Raw genomic sequence first — 26,402 nt, 5'->3', positions numbered from 1 at the left:
GCCCCTAAGCGGCACACCTTTCGCTAAACATTGAATCATTTGCATTTGTATCGCAAAACACGGCAGTATGTCAGCCAAGTTCGGTGGCTCTATCCGATTACGGCTCACAGATCGTGCTCAGTGAATACTTATCGAAGGTGTTAAGAGGTGTCTTTTCATGCTTAATGTTCTATTCAAGCGTCTTACTGGCCTTCTAGGGATCGGACTTGTCTTTGGGCTTTGCCTAATTTATGGACGACATTGGACTAGAAAATCTGACCGAGTGCAAATCAAACTAGCGCAGTGTTGGTTCTGTAAGTAAATTGCCTCTCCTACTTATGTATTTATTTGTACAAACCAAGTTTTTTTCTTCTTTATTTAATAATAGCTAATACACTTTTCAATAAAATGTATCTCTGGACATGAATAATGAGGCTATACAATAGTCAAAGACACGCTTAGATGCCTAAGAATAATACCAGAATTTTCACTCTAGGAAGGGCCTTAAATTAAACGGGTCTCTAAAAAAGGTTCCTACAATATCTAAATCTTAAGGATCAAAATAATGACCAAGAGAGCAAAGAATAAAATAAAATAAATACCGTATCAGCTGACCATACACGGCGGGCGGAGGCAGACGGATTATAGCCGCCCACACTTCCAAACACACACAAATATTTTCAAAACCAAAATGCATTAAGTTGAGCTAAACATCTGTCGAAATTTAATTCTTGTTGCAACTGTGTAACGTCGAATTTGGTGTGAGCTGATGGATGTGGTGGCTTTTCGAATAGGTATCGAATGTATATACGCATACCTCGCAGATGTCTCAGTAACTTAACCCGAGACGACGAATATGTGGCGCCTATAAAAATGCTATAACATTAAAATAAACGTCAAATTAAAAGTCTAACGCATTTCTTCATTGGAAAAGGAAGTCGCTTATGGGAAAAAAACGTCGCCAATATGCTTTTTATGTTTATTTAAGAACGGTTCTCACCGGTCTCTTCTCGTTATCGATTTTCATATTGACTTAGGGATTGATGTAATAGATAAAAATGTCATGATGCCAAAGGCTGTTGACAATCGATAAGTACAACTAAATATTATGGAAATAAAATATATTGTAATTTTGAAATTGTTTATTTTATAAACAAATAATTCTTTTATAAACAATATCATAACATGACTTGAAAGAGATTTTAAATAACATTTTAATAGCACATTTTGCGTCTACTTACAATTATCAGCTAATATCACAGACTTTTTTTAAAGACAACATTTATTACATCACCCATGTAGGTTTTGAATTCGTGACATTTATATACTTAAAAATACCTTCTCGTTTTTTTGACAGCGAGGTCTTCGACATAAATAATTCAGCCGCGCTCAAATAGGCACAGAAACTATGTACATTTTATTCTGTACCTTCTTACATGACCAAAAGTTTATAATGAGTTTTCAAATATTATTGTGTTTTGCAGTAGAACTATGGTAGATTATATTCGTATAATATTGATGAGTGTGATTGGCTCAGTGATAAGCTACTTACATTAATGTTTCACAGACAAATGAGAAACAAGTTATATTACATTACATTTTATAAATTATTTTACCAGTTAAATAATTATGTCTGAAAATAAAAGCTATTAAACAAAAAGAAAACAAGATTATTAACAAAATGGAAATGTGCGATTTTCAGTGACATTAGTTTTGTCAATTGCATTTTCATAACTCTTCATATTTTTGTACAAGTTAGATTCATTTTGTTACAAAACATAGATAAATACAAATTTTGCATTTTCAATTATTGTGTTGATTTTTTCTTATTAATGCAAGTTGAACAAAGTAGTTATTATAAACAAAATATTAAAAAATACAATATAAAAAAATAAAATATAAATGATACCCTAAAATCACGTAGGTAACTAAAGTCCTTAAGTACAACCTATGCTCCAGTTTTTAACATTGATTCTTAACGAGCCTTTATGATGTGTACTCGTTACATTTATTTTGGAGCTTAGATACACTAATGCTCTTTCTATAGGTATTATATACTCAACATAATTTGAAAAATACTTAAACAAATTTTACTGGAACTTTAATTTGGACCATAGTTGTAAGTTGTGGACTAAAGTTACCAGATTTTACGGTAAATGTATGTTGGACAAATAATTAATTTGTATTTTGAATATTAAAATAATTGAAATTTAGAAACGTATCATCCCTAAAATTAATCTAAATATCCTGATAATAAAATAATATATTTTTAGAAAATAAATAAATCTTAATAAATATTTGGGAAACGTTAAAATCAAGAAACACAAAGGAAACAAAAATACTTTAAATCTATATCAGGCAACCAGAGATAAATTCGATAAACTAGCTTTCCACACAGGTGTAACACGTTGGCTATCTCGGACAGAACTTGAAATGCGGGAACAGGAAACAATGCAGAGACAGGAACCTGCAACAATGGAAGCCAAGTCGTAATTTGCTTTTATCTTCACGTTACGGGAAGCGAGGTTTTCTTTAAAAAAACCACGGGTTGCACTTGTTCCGGGAGTGCCAGCAGAAGTGAAAACTCAATGACATTGTAACAGTTTTTCGATCAGGTCACGTGTCCGTCTTACGTCTTACGAATCTTACGGTCACGTGACCTCTCGCGAGTTTAACATTTTTTCCCCATCACAAAGCAGTTTTCACTTCAGCCCCGCTAAAGAAGTTTTCACTTCAAAAAAAGTTAGCTCACGAACATCATTAGATAAGATAGATATTGTTATTTTAATGACCGGTGTATTTCTTCACATTTGTCCAGTTACAGACTTAATGAATAATGTTACAAACGTTTTAAGACAAAATAGATAAGTTTAATGTAAGTAAATATTAGTAAGGTAAGTATGGTCGTCCTTCGGCCTTCACATTGGGGCCTGTTTACACATTGATTAGTGTTTAGTGCGAGTGTATAAAGTTGTATAACACTAATCAATGTGTGAACCGGCCCCAATGTTTTTTAGGCCGGTTTTTTTTCAAATAAATATTATTCTTATTCTTATGTGAAGGCCGTCACACTTAGCCGTTTTGACCTTACATACTACCAAGTATTTTTTTACTAATATTTAGTATCGTTTTGGTGCAGATGATATTGAAATTTACTCACCTAGTAGGATCATACCGCGTGTCGAAACCCGGCACGTTGACTACGTTCCACTCGTCTTTAACCAAGCTGTAGCCGAAGGAGACTTGATCCTTCAGCTTCTCTGTGTCCAAGAGCTTCATTTGCTCCAAATGTGAGTGAAACTCGGGTACCACCGTCAGATTTATATGCATTATGTTTTCTGTGGACAAAGAGACAATTACGATCTGATAAGTTCTTCCGATCTCGACTCTTTTATTTTATGTATGTATTTTGCAGCGCAAGTATGTATTTTCTCGTAGACATTCCCTGAATCGCGCTATCCATATTTTTGTGGAGTAATCGACTACGACTATCCCCCTTATTCATAAACGCGCTACAAACCTCAATTAGCTAATAATCATTTGTCTTTATCTGTCATTTTGACTTATGTATTTGTAAGAAAGGGATAAAACATAATTTTACTAAATCAAGCCCGTAAAGTTTTATGATTAAAGGGGTATATATTTATTTTCTAGTAAAATATATAAATATAATGTAAGTACGAAAGCAGTGCAATGATATTATTTTTGGATCTAAATATCTGATCAAATGTCTAAAAAATACGTGACAATGGAATGGAAACAAAATTTGTTTCACAAATTATTTTTGTTCGGAAATAAAGGCTCAAACAATATGAAAACTTTATCATGTTGGCCACAAATTAGGAACTAGCTAACTAATTCAAATTCTACGGAAGTCCGAAATTGCTCTGCGTCTACAAATTCTAGAATCGGCCACGGCAAATTTCAAATTTTACACCAAATGTTTGTTAGTTTGACAACAGAGTTGGAATTTAAATTTAATTTTGACTGTAGCTTATTTAGTGAATTGCATAAATAAACTCTGGGTACGGAAAAAATAGCGGAAATAAGTCATAATACATAGTAGGTACCTTACCTATAAGATATCCAAGCGATACGTCGTCAGGAAACCGAACGTTATCACAAAAACTGATGAACCGCCCACCACTGGAAAGAAAGTTACTTGTTAAACATTTACCTCAAATAACTGTGTGATATTTACCCTTCACGAAAAAAAGATTTAGCTCTATACTATTATTTAATAACCAAGTCATGAGAAACGGAGGTAGGTATGTCAAGATAAATAATAATAAGTATTGTATCAAGGTTCCGTATGTTGACTGCGCTTACTTATATTTCAACTCGGAGTCAATTAAAAAATAAAATATAGTTTCATCATTTGTACTAATCTGTACACAAGTTTAAATCAGGTCAAATTGCAACATAATATAAAAATAATATACCTAATATGAAATATAAATTGCAAGTCAAGCCGTACTTGGTTACAGCAAATCATAAACACGTAGCTGTTATTGGATTGGAATGCAACTGGTGGTCAGAAACTTCAACAACCTTGGCACTAATTCTGACATCGATTAATTATTTACGGCAGCTTAGAATTTAATTCTTATTAAAAACTGACATTATATCAATTGTCAGCTTTGTTGTATTATATCATTTATAGCCAATGACTAAAGTAAAAGCCCTTGTGCACGTTCAAGCGTACTACGCGACAAAGATGAAAGTAATCGTGTAAAGTCCTTGCTACACGCTTGCTTGGCTTGAATGTCCGGCAGTTGTACAACCACTTGAGTATCCGAGAACACTAGAGTATCACAAAAGAGTATCGACTTACAATAGGCCTTTATTCTAATAATCGGCCAATAAACGATAACTTAATGTAAGCGTAAACATATAAACTCGGAGATGCATTTATAAGATTTTGAGATTTTGATATTTATTGAGGTGTACAATAAAAAGTATTTGTATTGTATTGTATTGTATTATATAACTATGAACCTTTTTAGTAGAAAAGAAACCCAATGTTCGCTTTTTGTTACTAAATTATTCCCAATATGTCGAAATATTTGCTGAATTAATCATTATCATTATTTGCAACAATTATCATTTTAGCAATCGTTCATATTTAAAACTAATAAATGTATGTTGATAATAGGTACATTATTAAACATCTAGACAGAATGTGAGCAAGGTTGTTAGTTATGCGTAGTCACCACAAATTGATTCCTGTTTAACAAAATAATATTGTGTATATACCTACCTACTCAATACAATTTAGCTAAATAATGGTGGGGAACAGATTCTCACACATTTGACTTTAAAATTATAGATAAATTGTGGCTGTCAAATTCCATTGTATTCTGATAATGCGTGGCGTGATTTTGCAAAATGCTTTGTATTCCTCTTTAAATGGTGTTGCTTACTGAGTTAATTGGTTCATGGTAATGGATTTTTGCACAAAATTTTACTTCACCATTATTTTATTTGATTTACTGAGAGATTGTCACGATCTTCTAACACGATTCGAATTATGGGCCTAAATCAGGGGTCTCCAAACTTTTTTACCTGAGGGCCATATTGCGCCTCAGAAACTTTCGCGCGGGCCACCGTCGACGCCGGAGTTGCTGCTGTTAGGGCTGAACCCCTGGAGCCTGGCTCGTCGCTTTGGGTGTCGGCGGGCCGGATTGGAACGCGTTGCGGGCCGGATTTGGCCCGCGGGCCGGGGTTTGGAGACCCCTGGCCTAAATGATAAGACTATAAAATTACCTACTATTATTGCACCACAAAGAAAAAAAATAAAAACAGATTTACAATTTTTTTCAGACAACCTTAGGGTAGCAGGATATAAAGAACAGAAAGTTTTAAGTTAGAAGTAAGTAATAGTCCTTTTCTGTATTTTTGTAATGTTATAATATGTATCTTTTTGTGTTATCCTTCGTGGCATCGCCGAATGGGCCCTACGGAAGACCAACGCTGGCTTTATAACCAATGACCATAATGATTTCTTCTTTTCACGCTGTTGTTGTCTGTACAATTGTACATGTTCGTTATCTAATAGTTTATCGACTCACCTCGCAAAAGGTAACATTTTTAAAGCCAAACTTCGGCTCAAGCATACTCCAGCACCGCCCGTGCCGAACCAAAACGAATATTTTAACTGGAACAAATATTTTTTGTTAGTTTTACTATCAATCAGTTATTTACAATAGGTACCGTAAATGGGGCTAATTGAGAACCACGGGCTATTTGGGAAAAATAAATTATAAGTTTGAAGTAAGATTATCATGGTTGTGGTTTTTGGAGTTAATTAGTTTCAAGTACCAAATACCCACCTTATAAACATTTCTATGAAGGTAGGGTGTTCATGCTTTATTTTTAACGGGATAACGCTGCTAAATAAAGATATACTACGTATCAAAGATGGACAAACATGAAACCCTAGGACAAAAATCTACCCTACATGTCATGTACTTAAGAGGCAATAGTTACGTTTCATATGTTTTTTTGTGGACTGTAATAAAAAGTTAAGTTTGCGAATGATAGGACTGTTATTGACACTGCTATTCATGCCTGTTATTATTTAAGAACCATATGAATTTACCAAATACACTTTAGTAACTTTTTTATAAAGATTTAGGGGCAGGAAAAGGAAAATTTTCTATCTTGATTTGCCAAAAATATATATTCAGATTATACCCTTTTTTTTTTAATTGATTTACTCCTATCAAAAACGTTAGTTTTATGGAATTTTAAAGGCGCACATTTTGGATACATATACATGTGAGTGTAGTGTAGTTAAATAAAAGGTATTTTACAGCTAAAAAAAGATTTTCGGAAATCTTGTTTAGTGTGCATAACTTTGTGTTTTTTTTGTTCCAAAATTTATTAGGAAATTATGGTTACCCCGTTTTTATTTCCTTAGGCGGTCGTTTCTAACGCGTCTCAAATAGGCACAGTCACGTTTAAAACAACACTAGCTTCAAACTTCAGTAAAAACCAGTGGGGCTATATGGAAATCTATGGGTCCATGAAATATTTGGGAATACCTCTATAAATAATCATTACTCGTTCTGTGTTAACAATTCAAAGATGTCTAGTACTTACATACAATGATGGAGAAAGATGCGTTTTATCCATTAAACGTACATAAACAATATTTTTGTTATAAATTATGGAGTTATTGATGTTTTACTCCAAAAATTGTATCGCATAGTCCCAGTTTACGGTATCAAAAAACAATGTTAAAAAACTAATGTGTTAATTCTACAGTACACTTCCTTATCGTACCTACTTGCTGTACCTACCCTGCTAGTAAATGTAATTTACAAAAATTTTTGCATGTCGGCTTTATATCGACTGAATACTGACTGTAAAACTGTATTAAGACCTACATAATTCTAACGTATTCTGGCAATTAAACATTTCTATTCTATTCTATTTTATGCTGAAAGTATACAAGAAAGCTACAAGTATGTATTTGGATATGTAGGTTAGTACAATACGGGTGTGTGTGGCTGCGGGATAAGTGTGGCTGATCATTACACTGGGGCTTATTGTCCTTATTGACACATTGATTAATGTTAATTGCTAATTCGTACATTTGCTATATACCTCGCAGCCGCACGTATTCGTATTGACTTAGGTACCTGTGTGGCTTCCACCAGTTTGGCACTGACATAAACGCTATCGAGAACGTACCTAACTTACTTTCTATGCTTCTCGCTTGTACTCGCATATTAGTGTGAGCGAGATGTATAGAAAGTAAATTAGGTACGTAGACGGTAACATATATGTTTTGACATTGTTTTGACACTCACGGTACGGGTACTGTTTAATCTGCGAATTGATTTGGTTACAATAGGAATAACAGTATAATGATTGAAAACAGTATGCAATTTGGGAATAGCATGCTAACTTTTGAATGATCAACCTTCGTTTTTTTGCTCCTCTTGGACTTATGGTAGATCAGCACTGGCCTGTAGACCGAGGTCCGGCCGAGGTACCACTCCTCTCTGTAGTCGTATCTTTGGAGGACTTCCACTAGGCGTGGTACGTTTACGTAGTTGTCGTCGTCAAAGTGGCAGAACCATCTGGAACAAAATTATTTGTTACGGCAAAGGAAAAAATTGGGAATAGTTTTGTACGGTCGAGTACATTCACAAATATCTTTACAAGGCAATTTTACAAAAAAATATTTACCCGTCCTTAATATTTTCAGTGTCTGAGGCGTATAAATATATTTTTGCAACGTTGGCTTGTAAATATCTTCCTAAACTCGACTGTACATTATATTCAGTACAAAGTTTAATATTTTTCATTGTTTTACCAAGTATTGTTTGGTTTTGTTATGGTGTTTTTTATGTAAGAACGCAATACATTGCAACGCCTTGTACATTAGCCATATTGAAACCAAAATACATCTAAAGATTGTACTACTTATACTTAATTCAAGATTAACCGAGCGGGATGTTTTGTATGATTTATTTATCTAATCTTCATTGCACATAAGAAAATACAATCGTAAAGAAGGTTGACTTATTATGATAATTGTAACGAAGCATTCAGTATACATAAAGTATAAAACTTTGCCCACCGCGTCAAAGCTATGTTAAAAGGCAAAGTTTTATACTTTTACGGTACCTATGTAACTTTAACAACCAGCTAAATCCACTCTAGGACAAATTTAATAGAAGGCTTACTTGATTCTATAGGTACTTATACGGCGCCCATATCAATTTACTAACACTAAAAATAACATCAAGTCCCACAAGAATTCAATGCCATTAAAACATCAAGTACTTAATTGTGATTACGATATAAAAGGCTATGGGGATTTGGGATACAATTCTGCTAACCTTGCCTGGTGACTTTAGGTTCTATAGTTTAGAATGTCACAAGTGACGTAAGTTTGCCATTGAAATGAGCGTTTTTGTGTAAGCGTGGTGGAATTGCGTCCAGCGTCGTGTAATTAGTGCGGTATAATTTAGTGGCATTACGCCGACGCAAATAACAGGAGCGGCGCTGGCGCAGCCCGCAGTACTCAGATTAACAGTAAGGTATTGGTAATAACTTAAAAAAGATCATAAAATCCATTTGACTTTTAGTAAGAAGGATCGCTTAAGATGAAATGAAAGATTAGTAAATTAGAGTCTGTGCAGAAGAGAAGAATCGTGGAATGCAAGGGCACCATAACTTTCTACGACTTTTCTCTTTCCGCACAGACTCTACCTAATTGGGTACTAGTATAAAAGTTCATAGTTTTAACAAACATAGACTTTTAGTTTTTCATATTATGCCTTATCTTCTATTTGTGTATTTCGTTTATTTGTAGAAAACTATATTAATGTTACTTTTTATGCAGTAAATAAATAATTACAGTATTATTTGTGCTTGTTATAAGTTATAACAAGTACTATATGAAGGTGTAACAAGAAGGAAATACTTACTTAAAATTAATTTATTATAATAAACAGCTTACGTATACAGGGTGGAAAGGCACGACGATCCTTCCCGGAAGTATTAGGCGTTTAAGTGATACAGAGACTATTGGTAATGGTAAGAATCGTTAATTGAGTAAAAAATAAAAATTGCAAAAATACTACTTTTTAACTGTGGTGATAACCCTATAGCATGTGCACATGACGGCTAGATTAAGGATCTCCGTCGGGAAAGCTCGGGACTTTACACTTTTTTCCGATCGTTGACAGTATCGCAATGATGTATGAATGACGCATAAATGTCAAATAAATCAAATGCATGCAAAAATATTACAAACAATTTTATTACTTTCTTAGATAATTACTTTTTTCCAATATTTAATACTATCTTCTTTTCACATACGGTGTTCAAATGTACCTCCGTGTATTACAACGCCGCCGCAGCCCGTACCCGAGTATGTCGATGCACATGCGATATAGTGTATGCTCTTCGTCATTTATCCTCCGCAGAAAGCACCAATTAGCCTTTGTCTCATTTCGTCCGCAGTTTCACATTCCGTTTGGTTTGGTACACCATATCTTTTACACAGCCCCACAAATTTAAATAGCCACGAGCATCTAACATTTTTATTTGAAGAATATGACATTCAATAAGTATAGTTCAATGAAAATTTAATTTCAAACATCAGACGTTTTGTCTATTTCCTACCACGCAAGAAGGTTTGTTAGTTTGGTATTGAAGAAGTATTTATTCTTGATTTATTCTTAGTATTTCATTTTTGCAAGTTCATTTGGTGCAACTAACACAACCTACATGTAATTTTTTATTATTTTAAATAGTTTCCAATTATTCGAAAATAATTTTGTGAAACGTGTTAAGAAACTAAAACCTTTTTATCAGTCAAGGAAACCAGAGATATTTATAAGACGATTGCGTACTTTTGAGTGGTTGTCAATGTCACCATTTGAACTGTCGTTGTAAACAATGTTGTGGTTAGTATTATTAATATTAAGGAATAACATAACTATTTCATTCAATTATTGAACAAGTGGAACCACTAAGAAAGCGAAAATCCTGCAATGATTCTTACCGTGCTGTAAGCAGTCCTAAAAATGGTTAGATGGCAACAAATTAGCATAATTTCCTGTCGAATACTGATTGTTTACAAGTAAGTTCATTGACCCTGTCACCTGTTAGGGTTAGAACAAAGTAGTTTTTTGCGTGGATGTTTAAAAGGTCATAATTTAGAAACGGTTGCCCATATTAACATAGTTTCTATGGAGAAAATATAGAGCTTAGGCTAAACTATCTCCCATTTCCGGAAAGGATCGTCGTGCCTTTCCACCCTGTATAATTTTATTATAATTATTGAAGTGTTTTATTTATTTTTTTCATAAAGGCGTAGAATGAACTCAAACTGCGAAGGAATAATATTTAAACACTGTTAAATTCTGTGCACTGTTACCATGCGAGACCACATGATTGCAAGGCGTACGACAAAACGGCTCTGCCGCTATCTTTATAATCACGATCAGGTTTCTTGTACATTGGTTACTTTGTTAATACCCAATCTTTCCAAATCACAGCATGGAAAAGGAAACCTTGCTCCTTACTAATAGGGTTGATATTCCATAATAAGGAAAAATAGAGATACGAGGTTAAAAAAATAATCTGTTTCGATCGAACTGGATGCAATGTTTAACCGATGAAGCATAAACGGCGAGACAGATGTTTAACGAAAGGAGACACATTATTAAAGATCATTAATTTTGTTTCATTCTGTCAATTTAAGATGAAAAGTGAAATTTGTGTAAAGTCAGTGTCATTAAACGTAGAAATGCGGCTCGATTCGGAAAATAAATTAGATTTCTACTAGACTTCAACAAGTTACGATACGGATAATTTAAAGATATTTGTAAGATAGATATGTCAAATTTGACGTTTCCGCGATTCTGGAGGTCCTCTTGAACGATTTCGACAAGTTATGACTTACAAGGTAGGGTACCCAACTGTCCGACTCCGATTTGATTTATTTTGATATATGTTATAGAGTAGTCTAAAATAACGGACACGTATTTTTTTTAGCTGCCCAAACTCAACCTGTTAGGAGAAAATGGCCTTCAAAGTACTGAAAATTGACCAAACCTTCTAATTTCTGAGAAGAGACTTGTTCAAGAAAATTGATAATTAATTATTATATTTATTATATAAAAAAGTATATATATAATAAATAAATATAATAAATATATTTTTATATAAAAAATTAGTTTGTGGTGAAATGACAAAACACGTCCCCATTCTTTATTCATGTTTTCCAACATATAACGAAACCAGTAATTAATTATCAATTTTCTTGAACAAGTCTCTTCTCAGAAATTAGAAGGTTTGGACAATTTTCAGTACTTTGAAGGCCATTTTCTCCTAACAGGTTGAGTTTGGGCAGCTAAAAAAAATACGTGTCCGTTATTTTAGACTACTCTATAACATATATCAAAATAAATCAAATCGGAGTCGGACAGTTGGGTACCCTTCCTTGTTAGATATCCAAGTCACATCTAGTCGATATCTAATGTAGATCTAGTTGATCTCTAAATCGTCTCAAGATCTTGTGATTATCTCGAAATCCGAATAGGCCTGTCAGAATCAGAAATTACTTAACTAACTATTTCGTTCACCCGTTTGTTCCAGGAAATGTTATTTTCGGGCTGCAACTAAATTACCAACGGATTTTTAAAATGAAGGATGTTCTCAATAATTATGAAAACCTAATTATGCGCGATAATTCAGAATTGTGTAAATATTTGTTTAATTTTAAAGTCATATAACCGTTTATACCGTGTAGGTTTTCTTGCTTACGTAGCATTCCTGTATCTATGCATGAATATTGAATCTAAGCGAAACTCCACTTAAAGTCAAAGCGGAGGCCGTAAATGCCGGGGAGATTAGGTGTCGGACAAGCGATCCTACGGCCAGGCAAGGCGCCTCGCGTTAAGTGGCCGAACACGGAGCTAAAAGGCGAACAGAATTAATTGATTGACAGATGGTGAAATACTATACGAGCATTAAATGAGGTTAGAACAATAAGTTATTATGAATAGTTTGAAAGATATATTATTCCTCCACGAGTAAAAGTTATATGGCGTTATTTATAAACGCCTGTCAAGTCTAACAAGCTCTTTATAATTGCTTGTTCTTATCCGTCATTTTGACAGTTGTGTTTGTTAGAAAGGGACACAATTTAACAGAATTTCGCTGTTTTATGAAATAAGAAGGTCAGAGTTAAGAAAATTAATATTATAATATTAAGGGATAAACATATTTTTTTACCTTACAACTTAAAACAGGGCAAAAAAGCCAAATATAAAAAAAAATACTTCGTCACTAACACAGTTCACACACATCAGTTATTTGAATTAATTACATAAGCGCCACCTGCACCATGCCACTAACCTGGGGTTAACCGGTTAAACCTGGAGTTACCATGGTTACCAGTACACTTTGACACTGGGTTAACGGTTTAACGGGTTAAAACCCCTAATAAAATTTTATAAAATTCTGACTGCACGCGCAGTGTCTAAAATTAATAGACACTAAAAAAATATATTTATAAGAAAACTGCCTTCAAGTAAACCTGTACAACCATCTAGATATTCCAGATATATTTAGCTCAGTGTTCAGGGCCCATAATCCTATTACACCAGCCACCTGGGTCCAATAAAAGATCGTTCGGCGCCAACTAGCGGCCGTTCTTAAGAGGAAAGTGGATACCGCTTTTCATATAAACGTAGTCCCTATTTTCCTCTCAGAATATTGACATTTACACGCAAAATAAATATTTTTTTAATCAAACAGATGTAGGTATATTACCATAGCTTTGCCCCTTTATTAGACTTTCATCGATTTTTAATTTATATTAGAGTTAGGAGCAGAAAATAAATAGGGATCAGAATAATTATTTTTACTGTTGACTAAATTGAAATAAAATCTGGCGAAGAGGCATAGTTAATTAACATCAATTTTGTTTTTCTATACTTAATGTTAAAATCCAGAGAGGAAAATGGGGCTACGTTTGTATGGTGAAGTGGTCGTCCAATTTCTTCTTAAATCCTGCGGCGGTCCGCACAAGAGCAAATAGCACCGGGATTTCTTAAAATTTCCTAAAATGCCATTATGGGTTTACTTAATAATAAATAAATAAATAAATAAATATTAGGGGACATCTTACACAGATCAAACCTAGCCCCAAACTAAGCAAAGCTTGTACTATGGGTACTAGGCGACGATATACATACTTGTATAGATAAATACATACTTATATACATAGAAAACAACCATGACTCAGGAACAAATATTAGTGTTCATCACACAAATAAATGCCCTTACTGGGATTCGAACCCAGGACCATCGGCTTAGCAGACAGGGTCACTATCCACTAGACCAGACCGGTCGTCACTTGGGTTAACATCAGGTCTTAAATTTGATCGTTAGGGTTACACGGTAGCTTTTGATGGCTTACCCAATTTTATAGCTTTGGGGACATTACACACTTAAAATAATTAATGTGTATGCGGTTTACTTTGTCATTTCCAGATAAAACAGTTTTTAAAGTTTACTATTTCGCTTATCAAAAAGTGACTTTAATTTTAACACTCGAAGCAAAAAGAGGGTTGTTTAACGAATTCTTGCTCCCAATCCATTAAATCGATTTGATCGTGGTTATTTTAAAATAACAGTTCTGTCTGTCGAAATGGTGGTACTTAGCTATGTCTGGTGAAAAATGTGTTGAAAACACATCTCTGGTGTCTGGTGAAAATAGGTATTTTGTTTAAAAAATTGCATTATTTATTTGTATAAAATAATTTTATTCCGCCCTAATGCCTTGTAATATCCCACGATTAGTATGTAGCCTATGTACTTGTACACCCGTGTAGCAATTTGTCTATAGGTATTTGTAATTATGAGTCGTCTGCAGAAAGGAAACAAAATCGTATTGCAAAATACTGTAAAAAAAGAAGTAGGAATTAAACGAGTCGCTATCGTCTCTAAATTTAAATCTATTTAACTACTGCGTGTACGCTATAAGATGAACTAAAAACCCAGTTTGTGACTTTTATGGGAAAACAAACCCAATAAAAATACCCATCGCCGCTGTGTCAACGCGTGAAAATTATTGTGAGCCCAAAATAATATTGGACTTGCTCTCCAAAAACCATTAACGTTTGTTGTGTGTTTGAACACTGAGGTTCGAGATCAGACCGCGGATTAATGTTTGAACCAGCATAGGCAAAAATCCTTGAAAGGTGGTCCCTAAACAAATTTTGGGGACACCGATGGTGTAATAAGATGTCCATTAAGATCCTTTGATATTTTAGTCGACTCGGCAGACGTTTGATGATGTTTAAAATGCGAGAGTGATTTAAATATTCTTGATTATACGATGGATGACGAAAATATTTGAGCACAAAAAATATTTGTTCATGATTTTGCACACAAAGGCATTTTACATAGTTGGTTTGATTTACGTTAAATGTATTTAAGACTTCAAAATTACAGAGCTTAATAAAAGTTTTTGTTTAATGAACATAATAAATTTAAAACATTATTAACTTTAAAAGCTTTAAGTGCTAATTTTTATTCTGATCTCTCTTTAAAGAACATAAACATTTGCTGTCGATAACCTAATGCGGGGTCTGTGCATACGAAGGCGAAGACTCATCAAACGATCATTATACCTCACAAACAAAACGGAAACCCAATATTTACCCGCACAGCTTCTAAAAACAGAAGTTAAGAGCGTCTTGTTTTTAATAAAAACAAAAACGATCTCCAAGGGTATGTGTACGTAGTCCAAACCACCATGATATTTAGGTAATCTAGCCCAAGTTTGTTGAGATAACGAGAAATGATTTCAAAATTAATTGGAACTATAGTACCTAATTTATGTACCTATATGAAATTCAATTTGTTTGCGAATGAGATCGGTGGGGTGTGTAATTTGCTTTCTAGCTATTATACACCATCCGTATAGCTTCATAGTATTTTAGCGGCTGTTCTGGCTAAGAGCTATAGACGCAATGACATTATTGTTAAAAAAACCGGCCGGTAGGTGTCAGACCATGGATAATGGAAGGTACTTATTGTACATAGCATCATACAAGCAAAAGGGCGTATTTTCGCGTAACTTTTTTGTGTAGATTTACTTATTTTCTGAATTCTTTCATCTTTGTACAACCGGTTCATACGTTTCTAGACATTATTTTGGACTTTCGGAGCGATTTTTTCCAAAAGTACCTATTAGCTAAGTCAATAAAACGATCTTCGCTATTTTCAAAGAGTTACCGAATGGTGTCGCATATTGATATTTACAGAAAAATATTTTTTATCTTTTAGTTACATGTATCGAGCTAGATAGCGGCCCACAAAATACACCAGATACGTTTCAAATATAGGTGTCAAAGAGACTTAAAAATATCGTTACCTATTCTATTACCGTTGCTTTAAAACTTTTTGTTTCACATTAGAACAATAAAAAATCATGAAGTATAACAGTGTGCTATTCTCATTAATCCCACGACAGGCCCCGCCTTTTTAAAATAACCCTCAATTTCCGTTTGATCCAGATTGACGTACACGCAACTTTATTTATAAGCATGTAAAACTAATTGCAGGCATTGGTATAATTATACAGATTAATAGTGTTAGTATGTGAGATTCTGCTTTGATTGCATTATAATTGCCCGGATGTATTGGATGAGTGATGTGCCGTATTGATGTCTGGTCTCATCGGTGTTGACGTCAGAGTCATTAAATAAATTTTTCTACTCCCGTACTTTTATTTGTCATTTAAAGGGTCGTGCACACACCTTTAAAACCCTACCTTATAGTTGTCAAGACAAGTCTTTAGTCTATTCCCCAAAAAAGAATTCGTGCATACACGCAGTATCTTTTTGGCGATTTTACGATACTTCGTGTAATGACCACTTAAAAAATATTGAATGAAATACAGTGTTGCCAACCGTATTTTAAATGTCATCTCTGACAAATAAGTGAACCATACACAGTTTTTTTTTAATTTCATTCGTTCATTCATTCTTTTCCCGCCCGTACCCTCCATTTTGGCTACTTCTTGAATTAAGAATATTTGTTAAATTCACAATTTTATTTCAAAGTAAGTGCTTGGTCGTAGAAAAAGTATTGTATGCAACGTTGTTTAACTGAGTCAAAAAATACTCGTGGCGTCTTTATTAACAATTTTCGGCTTCGCCTCAAATTGTTACTCACGCCACTCGCCTTTTTTGTCCTCTCTTAAACAACGGTTGCATAAAATACTATACTAAATTGTAGTCTTTGCGTGTATGACAATTCTCGATGTTAATATTGTGGCGCACCAACATTTTGATTCTTTTAAATTTAATTATAATTTCTATAGTTTCGAGTCGGAAATAAAATATATCTTTATTAGACACACGCTTAAGACTTATTCTTATTGAGTTTTTGCATATTGCCTGTTGCAAAAGCGCATGCTTCTTCAACATCCCAACTATTTCCAACGTCCTGTGAAATAAGGAAAGTGTCGCAAAGCAGAAATAATTTTGTAGAATTTAATGATTACTCACTTTTTTTTACTTTCTAAGTAGCGATCGTACTCTACTGCCATTTTGCAGCAAAGTGCATTTCTGGAGTGAGTTGGAGAGCATTTGGTGTTCACCATGTGGCCATCTGTCAACAAAATAATTTGCTTTAGCATATGATATTTGGATGCTCAGAGACATTGAGATATTGGGTTATTTTTGAGGTATTGAATATTTAACTCAAACGTGGTCAATGTAATTAAATTAACAAATAGCCAAGACAAAATGTTTAAATGTTTAGTACGTATTCACAAGTAATAAAAAAAATGATTGCCGATCATAACTAACTTATAAAAATTTTTGAGATACAAACTTACTTGTTTGGATTTGATGAAGTTGATAATCTCTGTCGGTGAAAAACCATGTCTGCAACAAAAATGACACGCAGTTTAATAATAATAACATATATTAAAGAATTTATCACAATTCAAAATGTACAGTTCGACCACGAAGTCCGAGGAAGTTTTCAAATGTCACTCCGCTTGCCCCCTAATATAATATGTGTCGAAGTCTAGTCAAAGATCCTACTTTGTCGCTTACCATAAGGATGACATTTGCCTGTATCTTTATACGAATATCCTGTCAAGGCGTCCTTATGGCCAGCGACAAATTGTGACGTTTTGCTGCGGACACATACCTATACCTACCTACTTGTCTATACGGTACTATACCTAAGCCTCCGCGACAGAGATCCTACCGCCAACATCGAAAAATCGAAAAACGTTATCTGCGTCTCTGTAGCTCTTGCATACTCGTAATCGAGCGATAGAGAGGCGAATAAATAAATTTCGAATTTCGTATATCGCAGTACGTAGGGCCTCAGATATCCCACCGTAGCGCACATCTCGCTTCCTTATTCCAAATAGGTAACCAACGGTTTTGGTGTTCGAATAATCCGGTTAATGTACGGTTAATGTCCAAATAAACGTTATTAGTAAAATAAAATGTGTACAAGATACATTAGTTAAGTACCTACAAAAACTAATATTATCTTAAACGTGCATTGTATGATTGCCTAGTAACCGAAGTGCATACAATAGGATTAATTACTCAAAATTGTCACGCTTTGAACTAATTAACATAATAACGTATTTATGGTAACATGCCTAGTGTGAACAATTCTATGGCATTTATAAGTAGGTATATGAACCGCGAATAATGCACATTTATTACGGGTATTGTTTTAATATCTTATGACTTGGTGAAATATAAATCAAGCAAGCAATTACCTCAAGGCAATAAATATATGTACCTATTTCAAAATTGTCATGGACGGACGAACTTAAAAACAGGAAACAATTTATGACCAAAGGCTATTTAGTCAACTAAATGGCAGCTGTACACAATTAGATTAACCTTCATTTCCTTATTCAATAATCATAAATACTTATAATAAAAATAAATAAGTACCCCATTCATAACTTCATAATTCCAATAACTTAAAGCTCCTAATGTCCAGAAGATGACCATTGACCACCACTCATACTGTTCAATATAATAATATGAGCTAAATACCGTTTCACATTAATTTACCGAGGAGCGTATTCAGAAAAACTAAATATGATATTAGTTAACTGAAGCGCGTCGATCTATAAGGCTTGTTAACAGGGTGTTTTTACATCCTTGTATGTGTGTGAAGTTGTGAACTCGCCACTCAGATAATGATCTTAAATTTGTATCAGTCATCAATGTCACCATAGGTACTTATCTGAATACGACCTCAACTCTAAGCTGCAAATGATATGGCTACATTAGCATTTGGGGCGGAGGAGTTACCAATCTACAGTCGCCATCAGATACCTATATCGGAGCGGCCAAGGTGCTCACAAATATCTGAGCACGCCTCTATTGTCAAGGCGTTAGAGTGCTTGTTCAGATATTGTAAACACCTTGCCCGCTCCGATATATCTTATGGCGAGTGTACATTTGTACAATCTTGTTGCCGGCTGACAGAGCAAGGCTAGTGATGTGCCGTGGGAATTTCCCGGGAACAAGGAATATTCCCATATGGGAAATTCATGGGAAATTTCCCGGTGTTCCCGGGAATTTTCCCCAAACAGGGGAATATTGAAACAGATTAAGTGTATTACAATTTTAATTAAAGCTAGCTATAAAGACAAGTAACTGCGTTTAGTAAAATAAAGTAGCCAAAAACCGTTACATGCAAAGTGGCTTCCCAAAAAAAACTTGGAAAGTGGATTTGCTTACAACATTCGCCACTTTGGATGTTTAAAAAAAATATGGCATCACTTTAAGCCTCCGATGTACTTGAATTCTAAATTTTAACGAAAACGACCATTTCGAAATTTTCTCCATATACAAATAGATACAATTGTTTTTTAATCTCCAAAAAATTATGGCTACGGTTTTTTTTATTGGGTATTTTCATAATGTAATGCAAAAACATTCACAAGAACACGTCCTTAACACTCGTATGTAGAAGAGTTTCTTGGTAAAAAGCTTACGGAACTTCACTATTCTTATTAGTACCTAACTTATTTTCACCCTGATTAAACTGTGACGATTTGTATAGATTTTGTTGAATAATGGCGTATTATTGTAAAAAAAGAAATATTTTGGCCGGGGAATCATTCCCAGCAACTATGGGAAAATTCCCAGGAAGAATGGAAAACTTCCCGGGAAGAATGGGAAATTTCCCGGGAGTATAGGGAATTTACGTAGGCGGATGATATACAGTTTATAATGTTTTTGAAAAAAGTTTAAGATGCCAAGTGTTGACTGAATTTCTGATAATAAAATAGTATATCTATGCGCAATTTCAAAATTCCCCTACTTTCCCTTCATATGGGAAATTTCCTGGGAACGTTTCCGGGAAAATTCCCACCTAGGAAAATCACTAAGCACGGCTTGCACCGACCTACTCTCCTTCAATAGTTACGTGAGCCTAAATACCTATTTCTTACTATGAACACTTGAAACACATGAGGTTAATCAATTAATGAATTCAATTATGATGTATCCAGACCCGAATAGATAGTACGAGTGAATGTTTTAGTCCCATGGGGTATATTGTTTGTCATTAGTCTGATATCTTTGTTTTAAAAGTATTCATGAAAAATATTATTCGCAAAGAAGATAAAAAATACAAGTTATGCAAAATGTAAGCGGATTGCGGCTTAAACTGGTGATTTATTGTGACACTGATAAGATTCACACATGTGGCACTCGTTTACGGAAATATGACTTTAGATGGATGTGCAAAGCAAAAAACTAGTCGTTTGTGTTGTCGTTTTTATTCATGAACTATTTATTTAGTCATTGTTTTTATTTCGTTTTGGAACGATATTTTTAAGACCACAATAGTACGTTTCACAAGGACGCAAAGTTTAACCCCTTGTGCTAATATTTATACCCGAGCAAGTGAAATAAAATTCCAAAATTAGAATTTTGAGCGTTGCGGGGGTTTATTTTTGCTACCGAGATTTTTTACGAAACGCCATCGATACAGGAAAAAACATAAAATTTTAATCATCAACTTACTTTGCAACTTTTTTGTAGAAAATGTAACTTATCAGTTTTTGAAAAATAAGGAGAGCCTTTACATGCTGGTGTAGTGAAAATATATGTGTACGTACTAAGTCCAAACAAAGCTGGTGGTTTAAAGAGCATTTTCTGTGTTATCTTATCGCTACTCCTAAAAAACTAAATGAATTTCCTTCGAACTTTGCTTCAAACAATAACACTACAACATAATAGGTAAATGTGTACTACCAATCGTGTAACAAGTAACACCACTCCCAGTTTAAAAATTCATCACATGCGTTTAGGTTAGTTCAGGGAATATTTTGCAGTCTTATTTATATACAATTTTCTCCAGTTTAACGACAGACAGAGTCAAATCATTTATGATTCGGTGTCAGTGACACTTTCAACTTAAAAATACTTTTCCTCAAGAATACAAAACAATCGCAATGGCTTAGGAAGACTTTTCGTTTCAATTGCCTTGTGAACAAGTAATTAATTTTTAATGAGTTTTTACTTGAGATCTTTGAAGGAGAGTTTCTTTGTACTATTAATTTTGTTAGCTAATTACGCTAAGCACTCTTAAACGTTTAGTTTAATTTTCTAAATGAAGGTTTTTCGGTGCTAGTTAAGGATAGAAAACAATGAAAGTATGTATCATTTTTTGTCATGATATAATAAAAATCAAAAGATTTCGTTACTGATTAGGTACTTATATTTATAACAAGGTAAAACTAAATGTCGCAACTAAACCGTAAATGTAATTAAAAATCAAGTTCTATTAATCACAAAGCATTGACAGAAGTCAACATTACACTCTTACCAATTTGTGTTAGGTACTAATTAGTCTATATATATTTAAAAACTTGTGCAAAGTATAAATAGCTGTCATTCGAAAATAGGTGTTTCTCCCTTCACATTAGGTCCTTATTAATTAACATGAGCTCATGAGTGTAAACTTGTTAACAAAATACCCTCCTCAGTAACATAACACGAGATAAGCATCAGTTCTCAGAACTTAGCTAAGGTGCGTGCTACAATTTCAAAATAACGCAGATAACCTAAAGAAACACGATAGCCGGAAACATTTCGACGTCCGTCGACAAACAGCTAAGCGCTGTTGTCATTACCTGGGTGGGTGTGAGTTTTATGTTTATACCTACTAGTGCATTGCTGAGGAGACGCGATACTTGGTAACTATCATAGGTTAAACGTATACATATTATACATGTTGTTACTTTTACGGTGATATGCAAAATTTTAGAAATGTATTATACTGGATTAAAACAGAGATACTAGTGTATTGCTAATACAAATCATGGTTAATTGAAGGAGTGTAAATACGTTTATACTTATATAAATAAATCCATAATGTTTCAAACTATTCTCTACTTATAATAACTTTTCGTTAGACGGGATTATGATTTTGTATCTACCAAATACTGCTGGTCCATCCATAAGTATATATTTTTTTAAATAAATTAGGTAGTTATGTAAACTAAGTGAATATTGTTTCTTCTACAATTGATAAATGTATACCCAACAGAATATCCAATTATTACGGCCTTAAACAATAAGAACTTGATTGAAAGCAATCCGACAACGGTACAGTTAGCAACATAACATAATGTAAAACAGTTTCTAAACAAGACCACGGTTCGAAATGCGATCGGCTACGAGCTTTCGAGTTTCGATACAAAAGGGCTAATGCAACATCACAATCGGGTCACGTGGCCGGCGCGCGCCTTGCCCACGCGCGGGCGCAGCGCCCGCACAATATATAATGCTGGTCCTTCGAGCCGGATTAACGGTCGATTATGCACGTTCCATGCAGGAAATGCAAGTTGAACGAGGGCACGACTGAATCCGGACCGTTCTCTATTGTTTGTTATATCCATGATCATTTTATAGACAATATATCGCTTCGGGAATTCCCAAATCGCATGCTATACTCGGCCTATGATAAATGGAATCACCAAAAATGTTTGCATAATAATGTTGTGTCGGTCCTGTCCCGTATGCTCATGGAATAATAATGTGTTGGAAATTCAAACGTGTTTATTATAGGAACCTGGCTTTTCAGCTTGTTTAAGATTCATTGCGTATCCATGCTGATGCTGAGAGAAGAAAATTAAGTCGATGTTTTATAAGCAATTCCAAAGGTAATGGCAATATTGACCGCGTGAAGACACTATAATGTACCTGCTGCGCTCTTTCTAGTGCATTTATCACCCTAGTATTGAAAGTTAACTCTGCGGGTTGTCTTTTTATTGCCATTATGTTATATTATATACTATGAACTGAACGAAGGTGCTCATAAATGTTGGTATAGGTTGCATCGTTTTTCCAAAAGCTATCAGTAACTTTACTGCGAACATGTATTATGTACTTACCTATTCTGTAATTTAAAATATGTTACGTTTTAACATAGTTTTCTACTACCTATGTAAAATGAATTTATACTCATTCTATTCGGATTTAAACTCAATTAAGAAAAATGAAACTTTCGGTTTGTTTTTGTACCATTCATCAGGCCGGTGTTCTTACAGTTTTATATTTAAAGTAGGTAGGTAGATAATTTATTTCACAATATTACCTAAAATCTACTTGCTTATGATATGACTTACCTATACTCGTATTACTCGTAAGTGCATAAGGCCTACAATTCTCTAAGCATGTTGGTGAATTTGACACGTTAATTGAATGCCACATCACTGGCCCTATATTATAGACCGACAAATTTTTTTTAGAAATTAAAAAGTGCCACTTTTTAATTTGTACAATTTCTTGTTCTTCTTGTAGATATAGGAAGTAAGCCTGTAATATTGGGCCAGCGATAGGTATGTCTACAACCATAACAGACTTGTTAAAAACAAAACTCCTAAACTAGGTACTCAAGGGTTGTCTGGAAGACCGATTTTCAATGAAAAACTGCCTCTCTTATAAATTAAGTTAATCATTATTTTCCACATTTAAACAAACAACAAAATAATCAAGAAAATGTGAATAATATACCTATGTACTGAATTGTTGATAATAGCCAGTGCAAAAAAGAATGATTCTTCGCCTCGCTCAGTACCTAAAAATTCTTCCACTGCAAGTTCGGAACAACAGTCATTAAGATGCTGGCGGATGATAGCTCTTGTAAAAATAAATATTGTTGACCACTAACAAGGTACGAGTAGGTACCTACTCACTTTATCTGATTTGACTAATCTTGTTGGTTAACTTGTTTTGACATCTTTATAAATCCTTTGCCGGGACAACTGACGTCTTAAACAAACAAGTTTGTCAGTTGGCCCGACGTCTATCTTAAAAACTTAACTAATTAAACGGGAAAATACAAAATGTTTACCTGGTTTTTTGCCAACTGAAACCATGTCTTCAATATTATTGGCAGTCTTGTATTTTCATAATATTTTGTAGTTTTAACACTTATAAACAAATCATCCAACGTTATCTTTTTTGTCGGATCACTGTTATTAACACTAGATTTAGTCACTGGGTCTACAGTCAGTTCTTGCACTTGCACTCGAGGTTCTTGGTAGTTAGAGACACCGCCCTGGTACACCAACAGGGTGCAGTACAAGAAAGCGATGATCGCGGCAACCTTAATCAGCTTTCGGCTCGCCATGCCCGAGCCGAATGACGCCAAAGCGCGCATGAGCTTCAAAAAGCTTCACCGTCTCGTCACTCATCTGTTGGACTTTATTTACCGAAATGTTATTGATAAACAGCACGCAAGGATAAAGCTGTGGTGCTGAGTCAAAGAACGGTTACAAACTAATAAAAATGTAGCACAGGGCTTCGAACATGCCCGCGCCTCCTCGCAGCCGCCCCACCACGTGGTGCGAGCGAGAGATCGGATGTGCGGCGCCGCTCGGGGCTGAACTACCTGCGCGCGCGCCGACCTCTGTTCCCATCGCTTTCCGTACACTCCCATAGGAAACCAGTATCAGTGTGACCTCAAAATCCACAATTACTGAGGGTAGTCAGTAGTCATACTATCCTGGTTTGATAGAGGCATGTGCTAGTAAGTGAAGGGATTCACAACCCTTGCACCGCCGGCAGCTACTCCCGTGTCAATGGCTGGAGTAATTGACGTCTATAGTATCGACAACTTGTAAAGATTTAAAGATGGTAACATATCTACACGAAATATTTACAACAATGACAAATACGTCAGAGTTGACAAGCGACATGACAATTTCGAGCATGAAAAACTAAATCCGTCAAATCAATAGGAATACAACCTCATGATAAGCGGGTTTCATTAATGCACAGTATTTGTGATAGTAGTTGCTATAAACCTTCCAAATTTTAGCCACTCACATGCTTGATATTTTTTAGTGACCTCTATTATTATAATAAAATAAGGATGACAGCTGGTAGCTACAGTTACCAAAAGCAAGTGAGTGGTTAGGTAGGTATCTACGTCAAACAAGTCTCCGAGAAAAATGCATTTAGCCGACTTCCCAACCAAGTGCTTCGTGAACAAAGTTTTGTACAAAGCACTAAAGATAAAATAAAATAAATAGGTCTTATCGAAGGCGTCCTTCCACTAGAATCGATTGTAGAGCATAGACACATAATAATATAGGCTGTTAATAAGTTCTAATCAAATACGTATAGTATAAGTAGATTGAACAGTGTAGGATGACTCACGCTAGTCCGGGCCGGGCCCGGGCCGAGGCGTCCGAAATGTAATTTTCTATGACGGCTGATCGGTGATGCTTTCCATAGAAAACGAGGCGCCGGAAGTCCCGGCCCGGCCCCGGTCCGATCTAGCGTGAGTCATCCTTAAAGTCGACATGAAAAAATCATTCTTGAGGAAAAGAAAAGACTGTCCTATATTTGCAAATTTGGAGTCACGTTTCACTTCATCATAGCGCTAATTTGTTTCCATTCGTCAACAAAAGACCATTGTTCGTCCGACAGCGATGACTACCCACCATACTTTTGCCTGACTTGCTTTTGCTTGACCTAAAACAGCTGTAATAAGCGTAAAACCGGCCAAGTGCGAGTCGGACTCGCGTTCCAAGGGTTCCGTGCATTAAGTCCGACTCACACTTGACTACACATTTCTAATAGGTATAGAACTATTTTGTGTAATTTTTTCCAAATTTTGTGACCCAGTAGTTTCGGAGATAAAGGAGGGGAATGGTAATTTTTTGGCTATTTTCCTAAATAACTTCTAACCTATATAAATTAACCTATATACCTAAAATTATAAATTTGAAATTCTCAAAATGAGCTCTTTCATTTGACATACCTATAACACGTTATTGTTCGATAAACTTATTTTTTTAATTTTCTCATTTACCCCCCAAAAGTGGCCACCATGTTTAAAATTCTATGTACTTATTTATTTATAAGACCTATGTCACACAGACACAGCTTTGACAATAAAGAAATCTATCTAAATCTTATCATATTCATTAATTACGTTACATGTCCGTCTTTGGGTCACTAATTTACATATGTGTACCAAATTTCAACTTAATTGGTCCAGTAGTTTCCGAGAAAATAGGCTGTGACAGACGGACAGACAGACAGAAGCACGAGTGATCCTATAAGGGTTCCGTATTTTCCTTTTGAGGTACTTACGGAACCCTAAAAACATGTACCCTTACTACCTTTCCTCTTTCACGCATGTCAAACGATACCCTCAGTCCATCCGTGGGTGGTAATGAAATTAAGAGCCAGTCATTGTTGCGTTAAATTCCACTCAAATGAGATAATAAAAGATGAAATTGCCTACCCGAGATTAACAGCATGATTCTCGAAAGTTAAAGTCCCGAGAGAAAGAACAAGAGTATTGATTCACGCAGCTAATTTTCAATTGTCTATTTGTCTCGCATTGATGAGAAA

General features: G+C 34.7%; 1 protein-coding gene across 2 annotated transcripts; it reads right to left on the bottom strand.

Moving 5' to 3' along the window:
- Nucleotides 1-1,101: 1,101 nt before the first annotated feature.
- On the bottom strand, nucleotides 1,102-24,423 carry LOC134792741 (fringe glycosyltransferase). 2 transcript variants are annotated; one of them, XM_063764043.1, is made up of 8 exons: nucleotides 23,887-24,423; nucleotides 17,366-17,414; nucleotides 17,034-17,136; nucleotides 7,895-8,069; nucleotides 6,051-6,136; nucleotides 4,055-4,125; nucleotides 3,140-3,317; nucleotides 1,102-2,446 (listed from the first exon to the last, which is right to left on the bottom strand). In XM_063764043.1, exons 1-8 carry the CDS (start codon nucleotides 24,193-24,195, stop codon nucleotides 2,392-2,394), a joined length of 1,026 nt encoding a protein of 341 aa, XP_063620113.1. In that variant the 5' UTR covers nucleotides 24,196-24,423; the 3' UTR covers nucleotides 1,102-2,391. The 2 variants fall into 2 exon arrangements, with proteins under 2 accessions (XP_063620113.1, XP_063620114.1); XM_063764044.1 differs by having other exon boundaries at nucleotides 7,910-8,069; nucleotides 23,887-24,421.
- Nucleotides 24,424-26,402: the final 1,979 nt, after the last annotated feature.

The sequence above is a fragment of the Cydia splendana genome, chromosome 8 (assembly GCF_910591565.1).
Source record: "Cydia splendana chromosome 8, ilCydSple1.2, whole genome shotgun sequence".
Taxonomy (NCBI): Eukaryota; Metazoa; Arthropoda; class Insecta; order Lepidoptera; family Tortricidae; genus Cydia; species Cydia splendana.
The sequence above is the reverse complement of the archived record's forward strand: the minus strand, read 5'-3'. Positions and strand labels throughout refer to the sequence as shown.